The sequence below is a fragment of the Solea solea genome, chromosome 1 (genome assembly GCF_958295425.1).
Source record: "Solea solea chromosome 1, fSolSol10.1, whole genome shotgun sequence".
Classification (NCBI taxonomy): domain Eukaryota; kingdom Metazoa; phylum Chordata; class Actinopteri; order Pleuronectiformes; family Soleidae; genus Solea; species Solea solea.
Window position 1 is genome coordinate 6484516 of NC_081134.1, and position 20806 is coordinate 6505321.

Below are 20806 nucleotides of genomic sequence, written 5' to 3' on the forward strand. Positions count from 1 at the left end.
TTGATTTAAAATGAAACTCATTTTGGTTTTCGTAGGGCCTGGTTTTGTGGAGGCCACCATGCATCTTGTGGTGCCATGTTTCTGCAGCAGCAGAAGAAAAACATGAGTGTGGTCTGTTGAAATTTCAAATTGTTGATCCATTCTGTCATGTAAAGGCCACCATAAATCCCTGGCGCTCTTGAGAAAGGAAGGGGTGAGAGGAGGAGGTCTTCTTTTTGTTACAATCTGCAGTCTCACCATTAGATGTCACTAATTCTTACACACTGGGCTTTTAATAGCTAACATCTTCATATTGCTCATACACTGCCTCACACAGTGTTTCTCAGCCCTGGTCCTGTGAATCCACTGCCCTGCATGTTTTTCTCTGCTCCAACACACCTGATTCAAATAAATAGGTCGTTATCAGGCTTCTGCAGAGCTTAATGACGAGCTGACCACCAGGTGTGTTGGAGCAGGGCAACAACTAAAACATGCAGGGCAGTGGGTCCTCAAGACAAGGACTGAAATACACAGAATTTGAATAGCCGATGTAGTAATTGGAGACAAGATGTTTAATGCAGCCATCATGCACATTCAAACACGTAGTTCAATGGGCTTCTCACGGTGTTTCTCGGACCAAAAGTCATCAAAGACTGTTGTCAAGTAAACATCTCTTCCCCAAAGTCAGTGATGCTTAAACTGACAACAAGCTGAGTCCTTAGAGGCAGCAAAAATCTGGTAAGAACAAATGCGTTTTTATTTGATTTACTCTAAAATGTAAAATATACACTTTGATACAGATTAGTCAGAGTAAACAGTAACCATATCCTAATGTGTTAATAGTTAAAATGTCATGTCTCTCCAGGACAGTTTAATGCTAGCGATAGCCTCAGTGAAACACATGACTCTCTTCATAATACGCAGAACGTGGTCATTAAACCAGGCATGCAGTAGATATTCACATTAGAAAATGGCGGCTAACATGAAACACATGCACTTAAAGAACACTGAAGACTGAAAACAGCACCAGCGAACCGCTTTTGGTGACAGCAGAAAATGCTATAGTCACACTGAGAATGATCTGAAGGTCCTTTGGCGTCAACAGGCTAACTGAATTACTTAAATAAAACACAGACAAATACGACATATGGAGCTCCTGAACAGAAGAAATCTGCATGAGAGAAATCAAAACTGTGTTTCATATTGTGCTATTGAGTATTTAAACTTCTGTAGAACCCATGACTAATACTTCTATTATATAAATACCATGAGTTTATGTGCTAATGCTACATTTTTAAATTAAGGTAAACAAATATATATTTGAGGTTTTTAAGAAAACTGTTTTTAAAAAGTAAAATTTGTTCTGGTCTATTCACTACAAAATTAACCAGCTTAAAAAACTTATTTACATGACGTGAGAACGTATGATAGTAAGCCAACAGTTAGCTTAGCTTAGCAGAAATACTGTTAGCTAAGGAAAATAGCCAACCCGACATAAAACAATTGTTTAACCTTTCTTACTATTGATCTCAATGAGACACAGAGTCACACTTTCAAGCAAAACCTGATGAAAACAACAATAAAAACATACTGATTTTAGGTGTTGTTTTTTCCACATAAGAAATGGATCAAATTGAAGGGTCTTGTGTTTTGGGGGCATATTTTGTAATGTACAGAGAGAGTTTAGTTGTGATTTCTTCTGTTTGTAGTCCTTTTGCCTAGCTAAGCCAACCAGCTGCTAATTGTAGCTTAACACAGAAATGTGAGCAGTGTAAAAACAATTCAAAACAAACAAATAACTGTGGACCCATTTTTCGAAAATGTTGTGAGATTGTTTTAAAGACAAACCAGTGAAACATGTTCATCATGTAAGTGGCTTAAATATCTGCTTGATTGAACCAAAGAATAAAATAAACAACATATCAACATTATGTCTTTCTTTCATCACGCTGCCACCCAAAGGACTGATATCTCACTTCCTGTCTGATGACTGATTTGGTTGACTCGTCCACGAACACAGTCCAGTGTGAAGAACACTACTGTGCCATTATGAACCTGGAAGGACGCTCGCAGGCTCACACTCGCCCACTGGCTTCCCTCTGCCATCTGACCATCTACCTGCTGGGCCACAGGGGTGGGCCGAGCTGTGACTGCCTCCCTGCCTCGTCTTGACTCCTCTGGATCACTTCGCATAAGCAGAGTCACCTTAACCAAGTTGCAGGAGTGGATTAGTTTAAGATCCAGAGCCACACTGGCTGTACCACTCTCCCGGAAGACAAAATCCCGTCTCTGTTCTGTGGGTCCCTTCCCTAGCAGCCCCATCTGTGACACCTGAGGGCTGGTCTGGCGGAAAAAGAGTGGCTTGTTCCGAACAGCTCCCGAAGGAAGGCCAGTGTTAGCAACAGAGGCAGACAAAGAGGAAGAAATGGCAATGGGGACCCAGACCAAACTGAGGGTGCTAATGCCTGTCTCATCACCAAAGAAACGGACGTTGCACTGTGCGGGCGAGAGGATCTCAAAGGCCAGTGTGTCTCCAGGATCAACTTTAGCTGCTCCAGATAGAGAAATGGACGTGTCCCGGTAGTGAACGCCTGGTTTGAAGGTGCGGCACAGCTCCGAGCCCGTTCCATTGCGACTGATGTATGCCAGCAGCTGGAATCCTTCGCTCACACAGGCCTGGCCCATGGAGTACAAAGCCTGTTGGAAGACAAAACGAACTGTACCGCTTTCAGCAAAACGGATACCACGACCATCATGAGTCAACCCCACTACATAAGCGTCCGAGGTGGAGGTAGTGCGGAAGACTGGGCGATAGTTTGTGTGGTAGTGTGCGGACACCATTGCCTGCGCTGTCATGGCAACAGCCCCAGTGTCATGGGAGAGCCACAGGAGGTTGAACGGAGTTGCTATAGAGTCGTACAGCTCCAGACCCTCTCTGCTTTGGTTACAGTGTTGGCTGGCACTCCGGAGGAACAGGGAGATTGCATTACCTGGAGCGACCTCTGCTACCCCACTGATGCTGACGCTCTGGAGTGACCTTCCATCCCGCTGCTCCACTCTAACACCGCTGAGGTCAAGACCAGAACCATCAGTGTTATTCATACGCAGACACACCTGGATAAAGCTGCGGCAGCCGTGACTCACTGACAGATTCTCATCCAGCCAGACCAGACCATGCTGCCTGAGCACCAGACGCCCGTCCTCAGGCGACACTACACCTACATCACCTTTTCCTTGGATACGAAGCTGCACACCGTGGAAGGCATGTGCCAGATCCTTGCCCTTTGGCCCCGTTAGACTCACATCTCCAGCCCAGGACAGAGAGAGCGCACCGTCATCAACAGCAGGGCCTGAGCAGATGGTGTCTGTGGTGAAGCTACAGGAGGATGTTACAGATTCACTGTCACACTCAGTACAGGCCTGGCACTCGTCCATGTCCGAGTGGAAGAAGTAGTCATGGCCACACATTCCTGAGCTGGCATCTCGCGCTGTCATGCCCTGGCACCTGAATCCACCTGTGACAGCAGAGGACAAACACATTCGTAAAACTACAAGTCTTCTTCAATGTCTGACAGGAACAGGCTGGGAGGAGTAAAGGGAAAAATAATAGAATGTTCGGTATCACTTTATTTTGCTGGTACATTGTTGACAGTACACTATCAAAATAAAGTGATACCCATCCAGTCACCCCTTGTCACGAGGGGTGCTGTGCCAATCTCAGCTGATATAGGGTGCCAATCCATCACAGGGCCACAGAGACAAATAACCATCCACTCTTACACCAAATGTAAAGAAAAATAACTTTTACAACGTTTACATAGTCCTGTGGATTTCACCTGGTGTGTTGAGACATTTCTGTTGATCTCCACACAGATTAGCAATTTCAAGACACTCGTCTCTGTCCTGTAAAGACAAATAAAGCAGCTGTCATAAAAAAATTTGATACTTGAGTCATTGGAACACTACAGCATCTTTTAGCTTTATGCTTTAGCTTATGCTTTTTGTCTTTCTTTCTGTAAAAAAGACAACAGCACTAACCTGGCAGATTCTGTCTGCATGGACTGAACACTGAGCGACCAGGAAGAAGCCGGCAGGACAGACGGTGCACCTCTCACAGCGAGGACGACCGCTGCTGAAGCCACAGTACTCCTCAGGACTGCAGGTGCCACACGCCATCACAGAGGGACCCACCTGTTAATGGTATCAACCAGATCCATGTATAACAAATTATTACACTATGCAGTAGCTAACCAGATATCACATATCTGGGATCTGGTTTACTTGTCCAATCCACTGATGGAACAAGACAAAACTTAAAGGTTTTTCAGGTTTTGTGAAAACCTGAATTAACTGTTAACATTGGGTCAAAAAGAACTTAGACATGCTTAAGCAGTATTTTTGCATATATATACATAGCACTTGTTATTAACAGACATATTGATCATTTATGAAACTAACCTTATAAACTTTTAATCTGGTATCAAGCTGACTGATTCCTCACCTCCATCACACTGGCGTCCATGTCCACCTTGTGTAAAGAGAGGGCCTGCTGTGCTCGAACCTGCCCACTCAGAGTTTCCGTGTGACTGTCCACGTCTCCCTGGAGGTTCTGGAAAGATGTTTGTTTCATGCTGTCCATCATCATGCTGTACTGGGCTTTCACCTGAGTGTAGGAGGTAGAGTGAAGAAATCTGTGGAAAAAGCTGACATATCTGACAAAAATGACTTGTTTACGTGGGGCGAATTACAATGACTTCATCTCCAAAACCACATGAACATCTCCCCTATCCTCCGCAGCCTTACTTGCTCCATCTGTTCGAACATCCTCCTCTGTTGATCCAGGATCTCTCTCTGCTGGTTGACCAGCGTCCCCTGCTGCTCACCCAGGAGCCTCTGCAGCTCCTTAACTTCGTCCTGTTGGCCCCTGAGGGCCTCAACCAGCTTGTCCTGGCTCTTTGACAGCTGCAGCTGCAGCACCAGAGCGTCTTCTGAGGGAAGCTCATTGTTTCCTTTAGAGATGAAAGAACACTTTTAACACAACTTTTACAGGGCTTTTCCTGTTTCCAACTGCAGATGTTGCAGTTGGAATAAGATGAATCTCTTTGGTAACACAGTAAAGAAGTTAATGGTCGGTTAATTGTTAACCATTTAATACCAAATGACTAGTTGATCATTATTTAAGTACCAAATCATTAGTTAATATTAGTTAGTTAGTACATATTACTTACTCTGGCATTTGATTAGTAGGCACTAAGTAATTAATAATTGGCTTATTATTATTAATGTATTAATTAATCATTATCAGTTCAACTAAATTGTTATGTACCATCATCTCTAATGACTCTGGTAGTGATTCTCACCTGGTTTCACGTCACATGCCAGTTGTATCCATGCGCCTCGTTCCGACCCAAAGTCTGGAAGCTCATCCAAAAACTGAGCGGCTCTGTCGGTCACGTGCACCGGTGAAGAGCTCTCTCTCCCGTCGTCTCCGTAAGAACCGCAACCGTTCCCGACACAAGGCTTGCTGGGTGTCTGGCGCATCCGCAGGGGCAGTTTACATCCAATCCCTTTGCACTCCCGCGTTGCACTGTCATCGTTCGTTTGGCGATGAGAAACAGTAGTCGGGCAGCTTCCTCCAGCGCAGCCTGGATGAAACACCTCCGCCGTGATGGTCCTGGGGTTCGTCCTCCTGGTTCCATCTGCACCCGCTTGTTGCGCAAAGTCTGTCTGTGGTGGGTGGATGATGTACGGCGCTAACGGTGCGCTCTGAGCTTGGTGATGAATGTAATGAGCATCCCGTTGGTAGCTCGGGTAGACTTGTCCCTGTGCGGATTGTGCAGAGTGATGGATCTTTCTTCGAGCTTGAGCTGCTGGATCTGTGCGCCCCAGCTGGCAGTGCGCTCCGACGCACGGTCTGCTCCAGTCCTGTCCAGAGAAACAGTGCGTCCCGCGGCAGATCTCAGAAACAGTGCCTGTTCCGAGTATGGATGTCAGACAGAATAAAAACAAAGTAGTAATGCTTGCCATGTTGCAACGCTGAAAGGTAAAAAATGGAACGAGACCACGTGAGAAGTGTGGTCTTTTTGCGCAATAATCCTAAAGATCTCACTTGATCATGTCACTAAGACGAAAAAACTCGAATTACTAATGTAAATGACAAATTAACTTGAAGAAATGATTGTTAAGATATTCAGTTCGTCTCCATTGCGTGCACTGCGGTTTCTGCCCCCTTTGCCCCTTCTGGAGACAGCTCCGTCTACAGCCTACATGTGGCGCTCACTGGTCCTAATTGGCAACAGGTTTTTCTCCTAGTCTTAAATTAACCCGTCGCTTTCCCGACCGGACATACCACTCTGTGGAGTCACTCCATTCCTACAGAAGTTGTGCTTCTGGTAGATATTTGGACTATTCTGTTGTGATGTCTATGCTCACACTTCAATAGGTCACTCATAATCAACTAATGCAAGCTCCACGTGGCCCAGTGGAGATTCTTTTTAGGGTTTCACATTTTCAAAATTGTGCATTCTTTCTGGAGTTTCACCCCTTTTTATGACAGAATCAGAGTTGAAATCTTTGCTTGTGACATCAAAGCTGTGACTTTCTCGGTAGGATTTTAGTGCAGTGGTAGTTTTAACACACTCACAACTCTTTAATATCTGAAAGTTGAAGCCAAATCCTGTTAAATGTAAACTTTATAAAAGTTAACTGCTGCTCTCATCTCCCTTCTGTGATCCCACATGGCTTCGATTAAAGCTTTACCCCACATTACCAACACTTAAATGTTTTCCCCCTTCTCCTTCATCTCATACAAGCAAACACACAAACACTCGGGGACACAAATAAATCCCTAACCTCTCAGCAGTAGTTTGTTATTAATCATTCAGAAACCCTGTCACTGATGAACATATTATTTGCAGTGTTTGGATATCTTAAGATAGAGAGAGTTTACACACAAACAGCCATTCTTGTACAGCATTCTTAGAGAGGACACTCACTAATAATGCATTCCCCAGTCCCGAACACCAACCTTTACCATTAGAACTAAATGTCTAACCCTTAACCTAGTTCTAATCCTAAACCTATATTGAAGGATTTAGTATGAAGTGACCTGCTCGACAGTTACGGATTAACAGATGCACAGACTGGACAGACTAATTAACAATTTCAAAAGTTTAATTTAACATTTAACCAAACATAACGTAACCTAACTTAACCTTACAATTATCTACTTGAGCATCTAACCTAACCTTATCTAACCTAACTTAACCTTACAATTATCTAATTGAACATTTAACCCAACCTTACAATTATCTAATTGGACATTGAACCTAATCTAACCTTATCTAATTGAACATTTAACCTAATCTAACCTAACCTTACCTTATCTTTATTATCTATAATTTAATCAAACCTAATCTTGTAACAACGTCTTGTAATGAGGTTGTTTTAATTATATAGTGCCTTTCAACAACATGACAATTAAAAGCTCCACATATAAGACATAAAATAATCACTCTGCACGTCTACATGTTATTTCATGCATCTGTGAGGCTTGTGACTGAATGTGGAACTGAGAAATGAGCCACTTTGTCCTTATTGGTCCAACATATCGTTCGACGTTGCTCTCAAACGTCTTATCCTGTTTTTCCACATGACCGCAACTTCTCCTCCTCCTCCTCCTCTAGGTGAGAATGTTATATTCACATATTTGATTCTGTTGAATCTGCAGATTTCACAACGCTTGAGAGGCAACGTGGGGGTTTGTACAAATGGAACATTTCCCATGGTTTGCAGAAAAAGCAAAGAGCAACATCTCTCTGTGTTTGGATTACTCTTATAATATGAGCAGACAGCGCAGTGAGCATCTGTATCAGCTCAAATGGACCAAAACAACAAAACAGGAGGGAAACAATTGAGTACAGCAGTGCATCATATGATCAAATGATCAAATGTCCTCAGTTTAATTAGCAGCATTTGTTTAAATGTTGAAATTGGTTGCAGGTTGTTTACTGTAAATTGTACACTATAAATGGAGGAGTGAGACATGTTTATCGGTCATGCTGCACTGAGGAGAGGCCTGATCAGACAGAATAACTGAAAACACCTGTCTGACTCCACTCTGATGGTGCAAGACTGTGTGATGTGACGAGCCAGAGAACCAAATGCATGCATGTACATGTATCACAATTAGAAAAGTACTACGTTCAAAAAACCCCTGAAACATTTCAGTCTACTTCTCTAATTTGACAGGAAGTTGAGCTAATATATGCACAGACATGCTGCACGATAGTAGTTACTTGTAGACTGACCTCTGAGTGTTTTAGCACTTACCGACACCTTGTGATGCTCCTATGTGTGAAATCAGAGAAACGGTAAGAAAACTAATTTGAATCATAGTATTTTTCTTTAACTGAGAGTATGAATTCTGAGATTAAAGTCATAATATTAGACTTTTTTTCCATAATTCAGACTTTTTTCACAGAATTCTGACTTTAATCTCAGAATTATGACTTTTTTTCTCAAAATTCAGACTTTAATCTCAGAATTCAGACTTTAATCTCAGAATTCAGACTTTAATCTCAGAATTCAGACTTTAATCTAATTGGTTTTTAATCTAAGAATTTTGTTGAGTTGATGCTGGTTTTTTTTAGTTCTTTAATTTTTTTTTTATAACATGTGGCCCTAATACTCTTGTTGTATACTACATATACTAAATACTATGTTTGCAACAAATAACAAAAATAAAATAAAGAATCTCGGTTTGTTCTTTTAAGAGTTAAATACTTGCGGCGTCACATCAGCTCTGTTTAGGACAAACGCATGTCCTCCAGCAGAAGCCTGTAAACAGCTGTGCGACTGATTAGAAAGACACTAAGAAGCTCCCGACCACAAGAGGGGAAGAAAACATGTTGGTTTATTGTCGCCAGGAAATGCTCTCTGGTTACTTTTATGTACAGTATATAAGTCTCAATAAATTGTTGGGGTTTTTTTGCACTCTCCAACAGTCCATGTGTGTGATGTGTGACACCACAGTGAGAGACAATCTAACTCGCCTGATGAGAACATAGATTTTCTAAACAAATGTGGTTAAATGTTTTTATTTAACATTATTATTATATTTTATCACTGACAAGTTTTTTTTTTTTTTTTTTTTTTTAAAAAAAACACACATATGTATTATGAGAAACAGAAGTTAGGACTGACACACACACACATATGGGAGACAGAAGTCCTGAGAGGCCACAAAGTTAAAGTTCAGTTTCTGGATCCACAAATTCCACTTTCATATGGAAACAATACTTAGCCTCCACCATCGTCTTCACTCTTCCCCTTTCACCTTGTTACAGTTTAATGGACGGCCTGTTTACTGTTGGGCGTAAACACAGAATGAGAGCGAGCGGTGCTGGCGGCCAGTGTGTAATGTAGGTCAAACTGTCCGTGTATTTATACATTAGGCTGAATGTGTGTGTTTGTGCGTGGAGAAGTTGTTCAGAGCAAAACAGAGACACTAACGTCTTAAATATTACGGTGAGAAAATATACGTGGTGCTTTTCCAGCTGCAGCTTGCTTAAGTTAACACAGCAAACGCAGACTCGCTCATGTTTTACCTCTTAAATATTTATATTTAATCTATCTCAGATATCTTTAGTTAACCCAGGCTGGAAGAGGTGCAGGCATGGACCATGAATATGTAATAGCCAATGCACAAATGCCTAAACACTTTATTCTTTTAAAGTCCAAACAGACAATAGTGTGTATGTTATTCTATTTTAAAAAATGAGTCACATGATATTTAAGTCAGTAAACATGTTGTCCATGGTTGCTAGTTCTTCTGAAAGAGTGTGAAAAGGTTTTCTCCTCCACGCTCCCTGGAGTGATTAGGTTCAGTGAAGCCACCTGTGGATGGTTAGCTGACCTCAGAGTGAGGCTAATGAGAGGGGAGTGTGTGTGTGTGTGTGTGTGTGTGTGTGTGTAGTAAATCACACACACACACATTCAAATCATGGTTCGCCTGAACAGTTTATGTTTATTTTCCTAGTGTAATTTTACATTTGCGAAAGTATATTTTCTTTGTTCCAGGATTAAGGTGATTGATTTGTTTTTGTCTGTTGGAGTTGACCTACTTTTACCTTCGCAATGGTCTAGTCCAATTAGGGCGGAGCTAGGAGGAGTATAAGAAGCCACCTTGCCATTTGGTAGTGGGGAGGGTATGAAGTAATGTTTTGAGTTTGTGTATACTTTGGTTGTTTACCTGGGACCTTGGGTCTGTTTAACTCCAGTGCTGCCAGCCACTCTCAAAGAAAAAAAAAATCCTAATTTGTGTAGCATTACTACCCATAATGTTACTGTTGGTGGTAGGGTTTTAATCCACACTTCTTAAGAGACTGGAGCAGGGGTGCTCAGTACATCGATCGTAAAGTATTGTAAAAAGTAACATTAATAATATTAAAAAAATAGACGTCAGCCTGTCATCCATCCCGTCACTTGATTGATATACAAGGCAGCCAATCAGATGACATCTGACTTTTTCCTGACACTTAGGTCACTGCGCATGCGCAAACCAGGGAGAATAAAGATATTTTTAGCAGGTGGATATTTACCTCAGGAGTGGGACAAAATTGAGAGAGAATACTGGATCAACCAAGTTGCCAAGCACACGTTTTTAATCAATACTTAAATTCCTTAATGTCTCTTGGACGTAAAAATAAGCATCTGTTTCCTAACAAGTTATTTAAACTGTGATAAAAATGTCAGTGTTGTGTTCAGAACTTTTTTTCCCTCGATGCCATCCAAGTTCCAAAAATGCAGATTTAAAAAAAGGGGAATAAACAAGGGATTTTTTATTGTATGGGTCACAGGGTTTCTCTCATTATCCTCAGAAGGGAAAATAAAGACTACAATATGTGAATGGAGCATGATTAATGAATTACAGTATTGCTCTTCGCAACATAACAAAATGTAATAAAAAAAAAAAGAACAAAATGTGATTTAATGAATTATAATCAACAGCAGAGCAAAACGTTGTTAGTACACGAAACAAACACAGCCTGGGTGGCAGGAATATATCAGTTTAATTATGCCTGTGTTGTGCTAACAGAGAACCTACATGTGTTTGTGTGTATTTATGTATAAAGATTGGGAAACTGCTCATTAATGATGATTAGTTTTATAGTCATTGTAGTGGGCTTGCAGTGTGTTTTTCCACTGTGTGCATGACAAAAACTTCAGATATGTCAAGTGATAAACATGCAGACCAGAATCAAGTTGCCAATAATACTTTTGTATGTGTTGGGTGATGTTTCTAGTTTCCATGCATGCTGAATATAGCTAATTTTTACAGGATTGTTATTGAACGCTTGCACACAGAAACAGACGAGAGGAGTTGGCAAGAGACAGAGAGCTCATTCTTCAGTTTGCTTTTTAAGCTGCTCCACATGCGAGGTGTATTTTTGACCCTAAAGCTGGCAAGCTGCCGCCTACATATGGAAAAGACCCACACGCAAAATGATTGTTTCACAAAAATCAAAATGAAGCTTCACCAAATGATTAATCACTGATTTGGAGAACGTTACCTCTCACTACAGGTGATGAGGCGAGTCACATACTCTCAAGAAAGTAAACTTTGCTTTGTAACGTTGCATCTTAGGTCAAATTCTTTCTCAATGGTGAAATGAAACGAGTGGATCCTAAATTACAAGACTGGTCTCATTTGACAGCCAAAGTATCACTTAAGTAGGATCACTGACGGGATATCATTTTCCAGTGTTAAAAACACAGTCAAGGCTTCGAAAAACATGGAAAATGACTGTGTTTTTGGTTGAGGCGCAAAGAACAGTCTCTGCATATGGTTTGACTATTTTTACTGACGTTTCCAAACGTGCAAGAGTCCAAGAGTTCACCCAGTGGATCATTGAGTGTGATGTTTTTACTCAACGCTGCCTGAAAAAGTTAAATCAGCTTGTAGGAACTGAATTTAACTGAAGTGACAATGTGCCCATGTTTTCATTTCCCGATACTGACGTGTTTCTGCACAGCAAAGTTGTGCTGAGCGTTGTCTTCACTCCCTGCACTTCTGCTGAAAACAACATTCCTTGTGCTGCTTTCAGATGGAGGACATAGACGCCATGTTCAGTCAGTTGCTCGGTGAGATTGACCATCTCAGCCTGGTGAGTCCATATTTTTTTTTTTTTTTTTACTAACTGAGCTGTCATGTCCACTCTGATAAACATAGCTGCTATATGCGGATTATGCAAATGCCTAGTGTCGCCAAGCCACCAGGGGGCCCCAAAGCTGCATGTTCAGCCTCATCTGAGGAGAATCTTTATCAGTCGCTGTGTCATGAGTTTATTAAATCCCTTAAAAAAAAATGTAGGATATAAATGCTGCAATGACAGCTACCCATTATTCCCTTTAGTATTATATTAATGGCGAAACAGAGTTGCTTTGAAAACTCAAAGTAAAAAAAAATGTTCCCTCTCATAGTTTGGCAAACTAGGGGCCCCCATCTTGCATCGGGCCCCCTACAAAGCTAGAAACGGCCCTGCTGACCGCCCAAATGTTCAGCATAATGGAACAACAGATTACTGATCAGTTTAGACTGTTAAAGTTTCCATGATGCCACTATGAAAAGTCAGATGCCAAAAGTTACAACAACTGAAGAATACAGAGCCATGTACAAAATAATGTTTTATTGTCATCGTGCGTCTCAGTGTAACTGACCATTCTTTGTCAAAAGATGATGAAGATGAGTGAGCAGAACGTTGTCGTCTGTTGTTTTTGAAGTAGGAACAGGAAGTGAACGGGACCAATCACATTGTATGTTAACTCCAAAACCAAGAATGTGAGGCGACAATGAGATGTGAAGTCGACACATCTGGATCAAACTGTAGGCAACCCTGGAGATTCCCATAAGCTGCACATAAGCTGCTCATCAAATAACTGCCGAGAAAAACACGACGTATTTCTCACTGATGCAACCTCAGTCTGAGGCGTGAGTCCTCTTCCTCTACTGCCATTTTACGACTGTCTCCACGTACGCAGGAATGAGCGCGGATGTGAGAATGGGATCAATTGTAAACATTCCATCAGGCTCTATATGTCACGTGGACAATGCATCCTCACAGTGACAAACACCAGTCCACAGACAATCACCAGAGCTGGAAAAGAAAAGAGTTTTAATTAAGGGTTCCTCTGAGAATCCAAGAAACAAAAGGATTTCCAGTTGTTCTGCTTATTGCCTTGATTGGTTCCATTCTCTCTGCTTTGCTGCCTTGAAGCCAGAAGACAAAGCTTAGTGTGTGGACACATTCCCAGTGTTTCAGAGCGAATACTGTTGCTGAATTTTACATGATTTGAAGCCTAGACACAGCTCATGTTCCTGTGGGGTGACTTTTATCACCGTATACATGCACTTAATGGTGCCAGAATTAGGCCCAGCAAGTTCAATAGAATGCTATAATAAGATCATCTTTTATATGTATTAGTTTGAGTAAAACAGTGCACCACGAGATGATGAAATCCTGTCCTGCAGAGTTTATCACCACCAGTGGATTCACCGGACGTGGATCCTGATTCACAAAGACAAAACACCTTCTCTGTCAGCTTCACAGACCTGAATGGTGAGTGCAATGAAGAAAGTATCTATTGTTATTATGTTATTTCCCACCTCTATTGTCCTATAGTCACTCATATCTCAGCTAATAATAATGTCCTTTTTTGTTATTTTTTATGGAGACTTACCCTGAACCGTCAGTCACACTACCCTGAAAGTAAAAAGAGAGTTATTTCTTGTGCCAGAAAGTCATGTCAACCTCAATAAAAATGGAGAAACATCCTGCTGTTCTTAAAAGAAGAATGTGGCAGGTTACATTCTTTGGTTTTTAATTCCATACAGAGTCTCTTAATGAACTGGAGGACCACGACCTGGATGCCCTGGTGGCTGACCTGGCATCAAACGTAGCCCCGCAAGATCTTCCCACTTATCAGCAGAACAGCAGCTTCACAGAAAACCAAACTGCACCACCTGCCACAACTCAGCCTGCAGTGGCTGCTTCACCAAATACTGCGGAGATATCAGCAGTGCCACATAGGGTAAGCTCAAATCAGCCTGTTGTAGTAATAATAATAATAATAATAAGAAGAAGAAAAAACCTCACGTTTAATGAAGATGTAATAAAATGGTACTTTCTCACATTTCCAGCGTGAACCTCAAACAAAGGCAGAGAAAATTAAATTGGCTCTGGAAAAGCTGAAAGAAGCTAAAGTGAGGAAGGTAAATTCAACATGTCGTAGTGTCTTCATCACGCAGTTTCACAGTTTAAGGTCTGGCGTGTAAGAATTACTATCTAATGTTAAGGACCTCCCCCGATCGCCCCTCCTTTTGCCAAGCACATCAGGGAACACTTGTGACCTTCATATAGAGTGTTTGTCTGCTGTAGAAATATCGCGGCACAAGACCGCAGCCTCCAGAAAAGCAAAGCACTTGTCTAAAGTACTTCTAAAAGGCTGATTCAGAAGGCAATGAAAACCAACCATCCATCCATCTTCTACCGCTTTATCCTCCACATGAGGGTCGCGGGGGGGCTGTGCCAATCTCAGCTGAAACTCACTCACACACGAGAACATGCAAACTCCATGCAGATAGGCCCTTGTTCTGACTGTGTCACGGACCTGGGTCTTCTTGCTGCAAAGGCAAGAGTGCTCACCACTACACCAACCGTGTGGACAATGAAAACCACAACAATTTTAAATAGAAAGTTAATACACATATAGACATATTAATGCTGACAACACACTTGACCTTTAAAATGACTGAGCTTCTGAAGAAGCGGGTGAAATAATGGCCCAGACTTACACTAGACATGTGTTTACAATCAATGTTCCCAACCAGACACATTAATAACATAATAACACTTGTTGTATAAAACAGAGGTGTAGGTCTTTCCTATGGCACAGAATGACACAGTAAATATTCCTCTTACTCTCTAAACCCTGCTTAGTTGATAGTGAAGGTGATGATGGGTGATGGCAGCTCCAAGACTCTCATGGTGGACGAGAGAGAAACGGTGCGAGAGGTTCTGGACAAACTGTTTGAAAAGACACACTGTGACCGCAACGTCGACTGGAGTCTGTGTGAGGCCAATCCCGAGCTGCAGATAGGTGAGATGAGTGTAATATGTAATCATCTGCGTCTGTGCAAGCTGGCGTTTGTCCACAGGAGCAGCAGACGCTGTTGAACACGTGCTCCGGGGGGGCTGAAGATTGATGGCCCACGTTCGGGCTGTTGTTTGCCTGACGTCTCCTGTTTTCAGACAGATGCTTCGAGGACCATGAAAGTTTAGTGGAGCTGCTGTCTGCGTGGACTCGCCACAGCCCAAACAAGATTTATTTCGTGTCAAGGCCTCAGAAGTACGTGATGTTCACAGAGCCACAGGTGAGACGGAAACACAGAGCTGTGCGTGAAGTGTCTCCGCGCTGAAGTTGTGACTGAACCAAGCTGTTCTACCCCCCCAGTTATTTTACATGTGGGAGGAGAAGAGGACAGTTGTGAGTCAATTTAATGAGCAAGCCAAACAACTCCTGCTCAAGGTTAGTTATGCATACCTCACATGTTGGGTTTTATAAGTTTGTAAAGCGACGTGAGACATTTGTCTTTTCACAAATTAAGGAAACTTTCATTTCCCTACAGGAGCATTTTGAGGGTTCTACTGTGTTAGTTCCTGATCTTGAGGGAACGATGTTCTTGAAGGAAGACGGGAAGAAGGTTTGGAAACCTCGATACTTCACACTCAGGGCCTCTGGTATTTACTATGTACCAAAGGGAAAAACTAAGGTATGATACATATATATATATATATATATGTTTACAGTATATATCTCAAAGAAAATGTTAGCTCTGACTTTGTCACAAATGCCTTGTTTATTGTCTAAAACAATACATTTTAACAGCCGGTTAAAATAGATGGCAGTGCTGCAATGTAACAAAGTACAAAATTCACGTATCTGTGCTTTATTGGTTATTACATTTCTACTACATTTCCTCTAACTATCTTTGTTACTCATTACTACCAAATGAACTCAGAAGAAGAAGAAGAGTTGGTATTATGGTCTGTGTTTATATAGAGCTTGTCTAGTTTGACAGTTTTTACCCATTCACACGCTTCAACATGGGGTTCAAGTGTCTTGCTTGAGGACACACATAGACTAGCAGAGCCAGGAATTGAACGCACAACCTTCCAGTTGAAAGACAACTCGGGCCGACCACTGAGTCACCATGGCTCAATCCTAACAAGACTTTTACCTAAGTGATATTATAAAAGGTGGCTTCAACTTCTACTAAAGTCATTTTCTGGTCTGATACTTTTACCAGATACTATTTTACTCAAATGTCCCTTTTAGGTACTTTTATACAATACTGCTATTAGGCTTATTTCAGTTCCTAAATGTCTTGTTATCACTTTCCATGCTCTGTGGAAACGCTATGATCCAGTGTTGATGAACCAGAAATGCAAGAGAAAGAGTAGGAAGGGTAGGAATGAAGATGGACAGTGTGAATTGTCACCTAAAGAGAAACATATCCTTCTGTCATTGAGTCTGAGCCAAGACTCAGCACAAAAACAACACTAACTAGGCTAACGGGGGGAGACGGAGGGGAAATAGTGTGAGGCAGATGTGCAAGTCGCAAACATAAGAGCCACAGGAATCATCTGAGGCCATCTGAGCAGTGGGAGGTAACCCTAACCCTAACCCTAAGAAAGGATAGTTAGATAGTTAGTTTGATACAGAAAAATAAAAAACATGAGCTAAGATTATTGAAGACTCAGAAATTCATCCACATGTTTTTCACAGCAGAGACACAAAGATCAGAGATGTATTGGAAAGAGGAAGCACCTGAACGAGAAAAAAGAACTAGGTAAAGCTTAGTCATCCTCTGTGGTCCACTTTATCTCCAGTCAAAAACATTATTGTCAGTGTGGTTTAATGTGTAAATGTACTGTGTTTCTGCTTAAAATCTAAAATGGCAGGAATGTCTGAAGAGCTTCTCAGATAAAAACCAAAAATGTTCTCCCTTCTGCAAAGATTCATTCAACACTCGCTTTTGGAAATAACCAAAAAAAATCCAATTGGACAAATATGGACAAACATGTGTTGATTTCGCTGCAATGGCAGTAAGTGGATTTGTTTTTTGTAAAGCATCCAAGAGGAGCTGTGCTGTTAACGCGTGCAGTTCAGACATATCACCGTGACTTATTATATTATTATCATATTACAGCGTTTAGTTCCACATTTGACCATGTCACAGTGTGTTAATGTCGGGATGTGGTGTGTTTCTGTTCCAGTCTTCCAGTGATCTTGCCTGTTTTGTCCGTTTTGATAAAGTCAGCGTCTACGCCACAAACAACTACAAACAGATATACAGAGCTCCCACCAACTTCTGCTTCCTGCTTAAGGTGATATAAATATACATTCTCCATATAGATATTTCAATAAAGCGTTACTCATGTGTCATTTTGTAAAGTGCTCACTCTCTGCACCAAAGGCCATAGAGAAAAGCATCAATTTTGCATCATGGCACACAGGAGTTGTTCAATCACTGCTACTAGACCAGCAGCGACTGTGTCCCTGCGAGCTAAACATGTCGGTTTTCTCTATGGACTTTGGTGTGGGAGAGTGAGCAGTTTATACACTTCATTTGATTCTAAAGATATCATAGACGAGCATAAAAGCAGCCTTAGATTTCCTACGTGGCTTTGGTCAGTCTTTGGAATGGAATGGAATAGATGAAACCAATCAAAGTAGGCGTTTAAATGACGATGCAGTTATTTTGTTACTGCAGGTTAGGCATCATATTATGCTTCAGCCCTTCACAGAACTGTAAGAAGTTCAGTTTCAGCAGTTATACTGATGTTCTTGTTGCTTCAAACTGGCGCTGGTTGCTGCAACCACCAGTTTGCATAGTGTGCCCTCTTCTGGCTTATGTGTGTACATGAAAAACACAAACTGAGTACGTAGCATAATAATTACATCAGGCTGTGAATATATAACCCTGAAGACGGGTTATAACACATGTTTATATTAGAACCCCCATCTTAAAGCATAGCATGGGGTGGTCTAATTTTAGAAATTGAGAATAGACCACACCAATATGCACTTTTGTCTTTGCCCTTCCCCCCCCCCAGCATCCCTGTATCCAGAAAGAGTCTCCTTACATCAAGTTCCTGTGTTGTGACAGTGAACGCACACTGTTGCTGTGGGTCAACTCCATCCGAATAGCCAAGGTCAGATTTAACACCAATAACAGTCACACACACACACACCAATGTGTGTGAGCAGGAAATTGGGTAAATAAAAAAAGACTGTGTGATCCAAAGTCACGACGGACTGAGTTTAACAGACGTGTGTCCTCTTTTTTCAGTATGGGACGGATCTGTATAAGAACTACCGAGCCGCAGAGAAGAGAGTGTCCACTCAGCAAGATGTCCACTTTGCAGGACACACAGGTAAATTACCCACAGGGTTAGTATAAGGGCAGTACTATTTAGTTAGATAATGTTAGATAATCAAAGATACATCTATTGGTGAAATTGCATGTTGAATATCCCTCACCTCACCCTTCCCTTCCAAGTGTGCTGGAGAATGACAGATTTTTGCTCCTGCATAACGATGTATTATATTCTTTATGAAAAAAAAGAAAAAGATAATTATTGTCACAACATTTGGGCTCTATTAAATCTTTTAAAAAGTTTATATATATATATATATATATATATATATATATATATATATATAGTTTTATTTATTTTACCTGCTTTAAAACGGCTCAATTGGATCATATTTAATCAAGGCGCAAGTATATACTTTTGTGTCATACTTATCTCTTCAGAATTTGTTGTTTTTACGACATTGTATGTTTTATTCTATGTTGTCATGTGTTTATATAAATGACCTTTAACCTTGACCATGATTCGTTACAGACAAACCTAAAAGCCACAGAACTGGGATCAGTTTACAACCAGCAGCATCATCATCTACAGACACAGATGTTATAGACTATCCTCCAGAGTCACCACCTACCTTCATTCCTCTTCCTCCTCCTCCTCCTCCTCCTCCTCCTCCTCCTGGCTACACACCTATATAAAGCACATCCTCACCTTTTTCTGTCTCTGTTTTAAAACTTCAGATGTCCTAGATTTAATCCCCACTGCTTATTATTCTGGATAAAAACCAATAATGAGCAATCTGAAATGGACAAACATGTAATCGTACACAAGTGTTACCATGCCTGATACAAAAACTAACAACATTTTTGGTTATTTAATTATATTTATTTGTGCTTTGTATGTTCGTATGTTTATTTCCAAGCACAATAAGAAAAAAAAAGTCAGTTCTGTTTGTTGTTTCAGCTGTTTATTACAAAAAGACTGTACATAAATTTAAATGAACACATCCTATGTACAAATTGAGAAGACAAAGATTGAATTTTGTTCACATGAACATTGAAGTTACTGAGCTTGTTGTTTTTTAGTTATTTTTTTGCCCACTTTTGCTCATAAGAAAACACACATCAAATAAAGGCGCCTTGACCTGTGATGCCCTGAAATGCAAGACGTTACATGGTAAACATTACAAAGTTCTGCACATCAGTGGTTGTCTCGTTTCTCTATGAAAGAAGTATAAATAAACCCTTGTACATACAAACTGCCAACAGACCTTCCTCAGCAGTCTCAGACGTAAGAACGAGTCGAATGCAACGCTAGAAATACATTTAAGTAGAAAAAGTTTTCTCACCAAAACAAAAAAAAATGACCTCATATGATGGAAAAAATACAATCAACGATGGGATGTAGTGGCAAACCATTCACTGTCATGACGTGTGAACACTTTGATGCACGGTTGGCTCAATGAATACTGTGGAGTTGGCCGTCTTTTCTAATCTGTGTAGAACCCTGGAAATGTTTCCTGTACGTCCATTTCAGAATAAAAGTTCATGTCTTGGACTCACGCACAAATGATGACGCCGATTCTGTGACTTGTTACAAACATAGGCAGTGTTCGGAAGATGGGCGTTAGCTTCAATGACACTTCACAACAATCACTTTGTAAGAGCAGGCATTTGTATTTTTGCAAAAGTAGTAGCATAGAAAAAAAAAATGAAGAAGAAGAAGAAAAGATTCCATTCCTTTTACTGCAGGTTAACATGTCATTCGTGAGAAACGAGAGACTACAGTCGCCAACGTTAACAACAGCAGAGATGTGATTGTAGACGGAGAATGTTGAGATTGTGGAGCGAGATAAGGACACTGAAATCTTTACAATACGATGCAGAGTTGTGTTGAGGTGGTCCGGGTTGGCGGTTATGGTTATTGAGCACCGATTGTGAAGCACCACATCATCAACCACTGGCAGAAACGACAGCAAATGTAAAGAGTTGGTTAGTTGACACTTTCTCTGACAGCGACTGTTGCCTTTGCAATCACAAAAAAAACCTCCTAAAAAGTCATCATCACAGTTGTCTGATAACGAATCAGTGCAGCTATTCCAACACAATGGAAAACGACATTTTAAAAAGTCAAACCAAAACAGGTTAGTCCCCGCCCCCACCCCCAGCTTTCACATTTATTTTTGAAGTGAGAAACACCGCGGAGCTCTGCTACAGTAGCTGGACAGCATCACCGAAACATAATGCTGATGATTGAAATGATACAGCGGTAAAGTAAAAAGTCTATACACAGCCACTTTGACTAGATTAAGATGGCACTGGGTGACGAATAAAAGGAATAGTCGAGTTAAAATAAAAAATATACTATATCTTGGCACCACCTCCACT

At 41.1% G+C, this 20806-nt stretch overlaps 2 protein-coding genes across 2 annotated transcripts; one reads left to right on the forward strand and one right to left on the reverse strand.

Moving 5' to 3' along the window:
- Nucleotides 1-718: 718 nt before the first annotated feature.
- si:ch211-252f13.5 (uncharacterized) lies at nucleotides 719-6272 on the reverse strand. The gene is made up of 6 exons (XM_058644975.1): nucleotides 5340-6272; nucleotides 4783-4988; nucleotides 4481-4642; nucleotides 4018-4170; nucleotides 3816-3882; nucleotides 719-3494 (listed from the first exon to the last, which is right to left on the reverse strand). Exons 1-6 carry the CDS (start codon nucleotides 6004-6006, stop codon nucleotides 1924-1926), a joined length of 2826 nt encoding a protein of 941 aa, XP_058500958.1. The 5' UTR covers nucleotides 6007-6272; the 3' UTR covers nucleotides 719-1923.
- A 2008-nt stretch (nucleotides 6273-8280) lies between these two features.
- LOC131456400 (amyloid beta A4 precursor protein-binding family B member 1-interacting protein-like) lies at nucleotides 8281-19799 on the forward strand. The gene is made up of 13 exons (XM_058624694.1): nucleotides 8281-8351; nucleotides 12087-12146; nucleotides 13511-13598; nucleotides 13874-14070; nucleotides 14180-14251; nucleotides 14979-15138; nucleotides 15291-15412; nucleotides 15493-15567; nucleotides 15668-15811; nucleotides 17319-17429; nucleotides 18159-18257; nucleotides 18395-18479; nucleotides 18954-19799. Exons 1-13 carry the CDS (start codon nucleotides 8331-8333, stop codon nucleotides 19115-19117), a joined length of 1398 nt encoding a protein of 465 aa, XP_058480677.1. The 5' UTR covers nucleotides 8281-8330; the 3' UTR covers nucleotides 19118-19799.
- Nucleotides 19800-20806: the final 1007 nt, after the last annotated feature.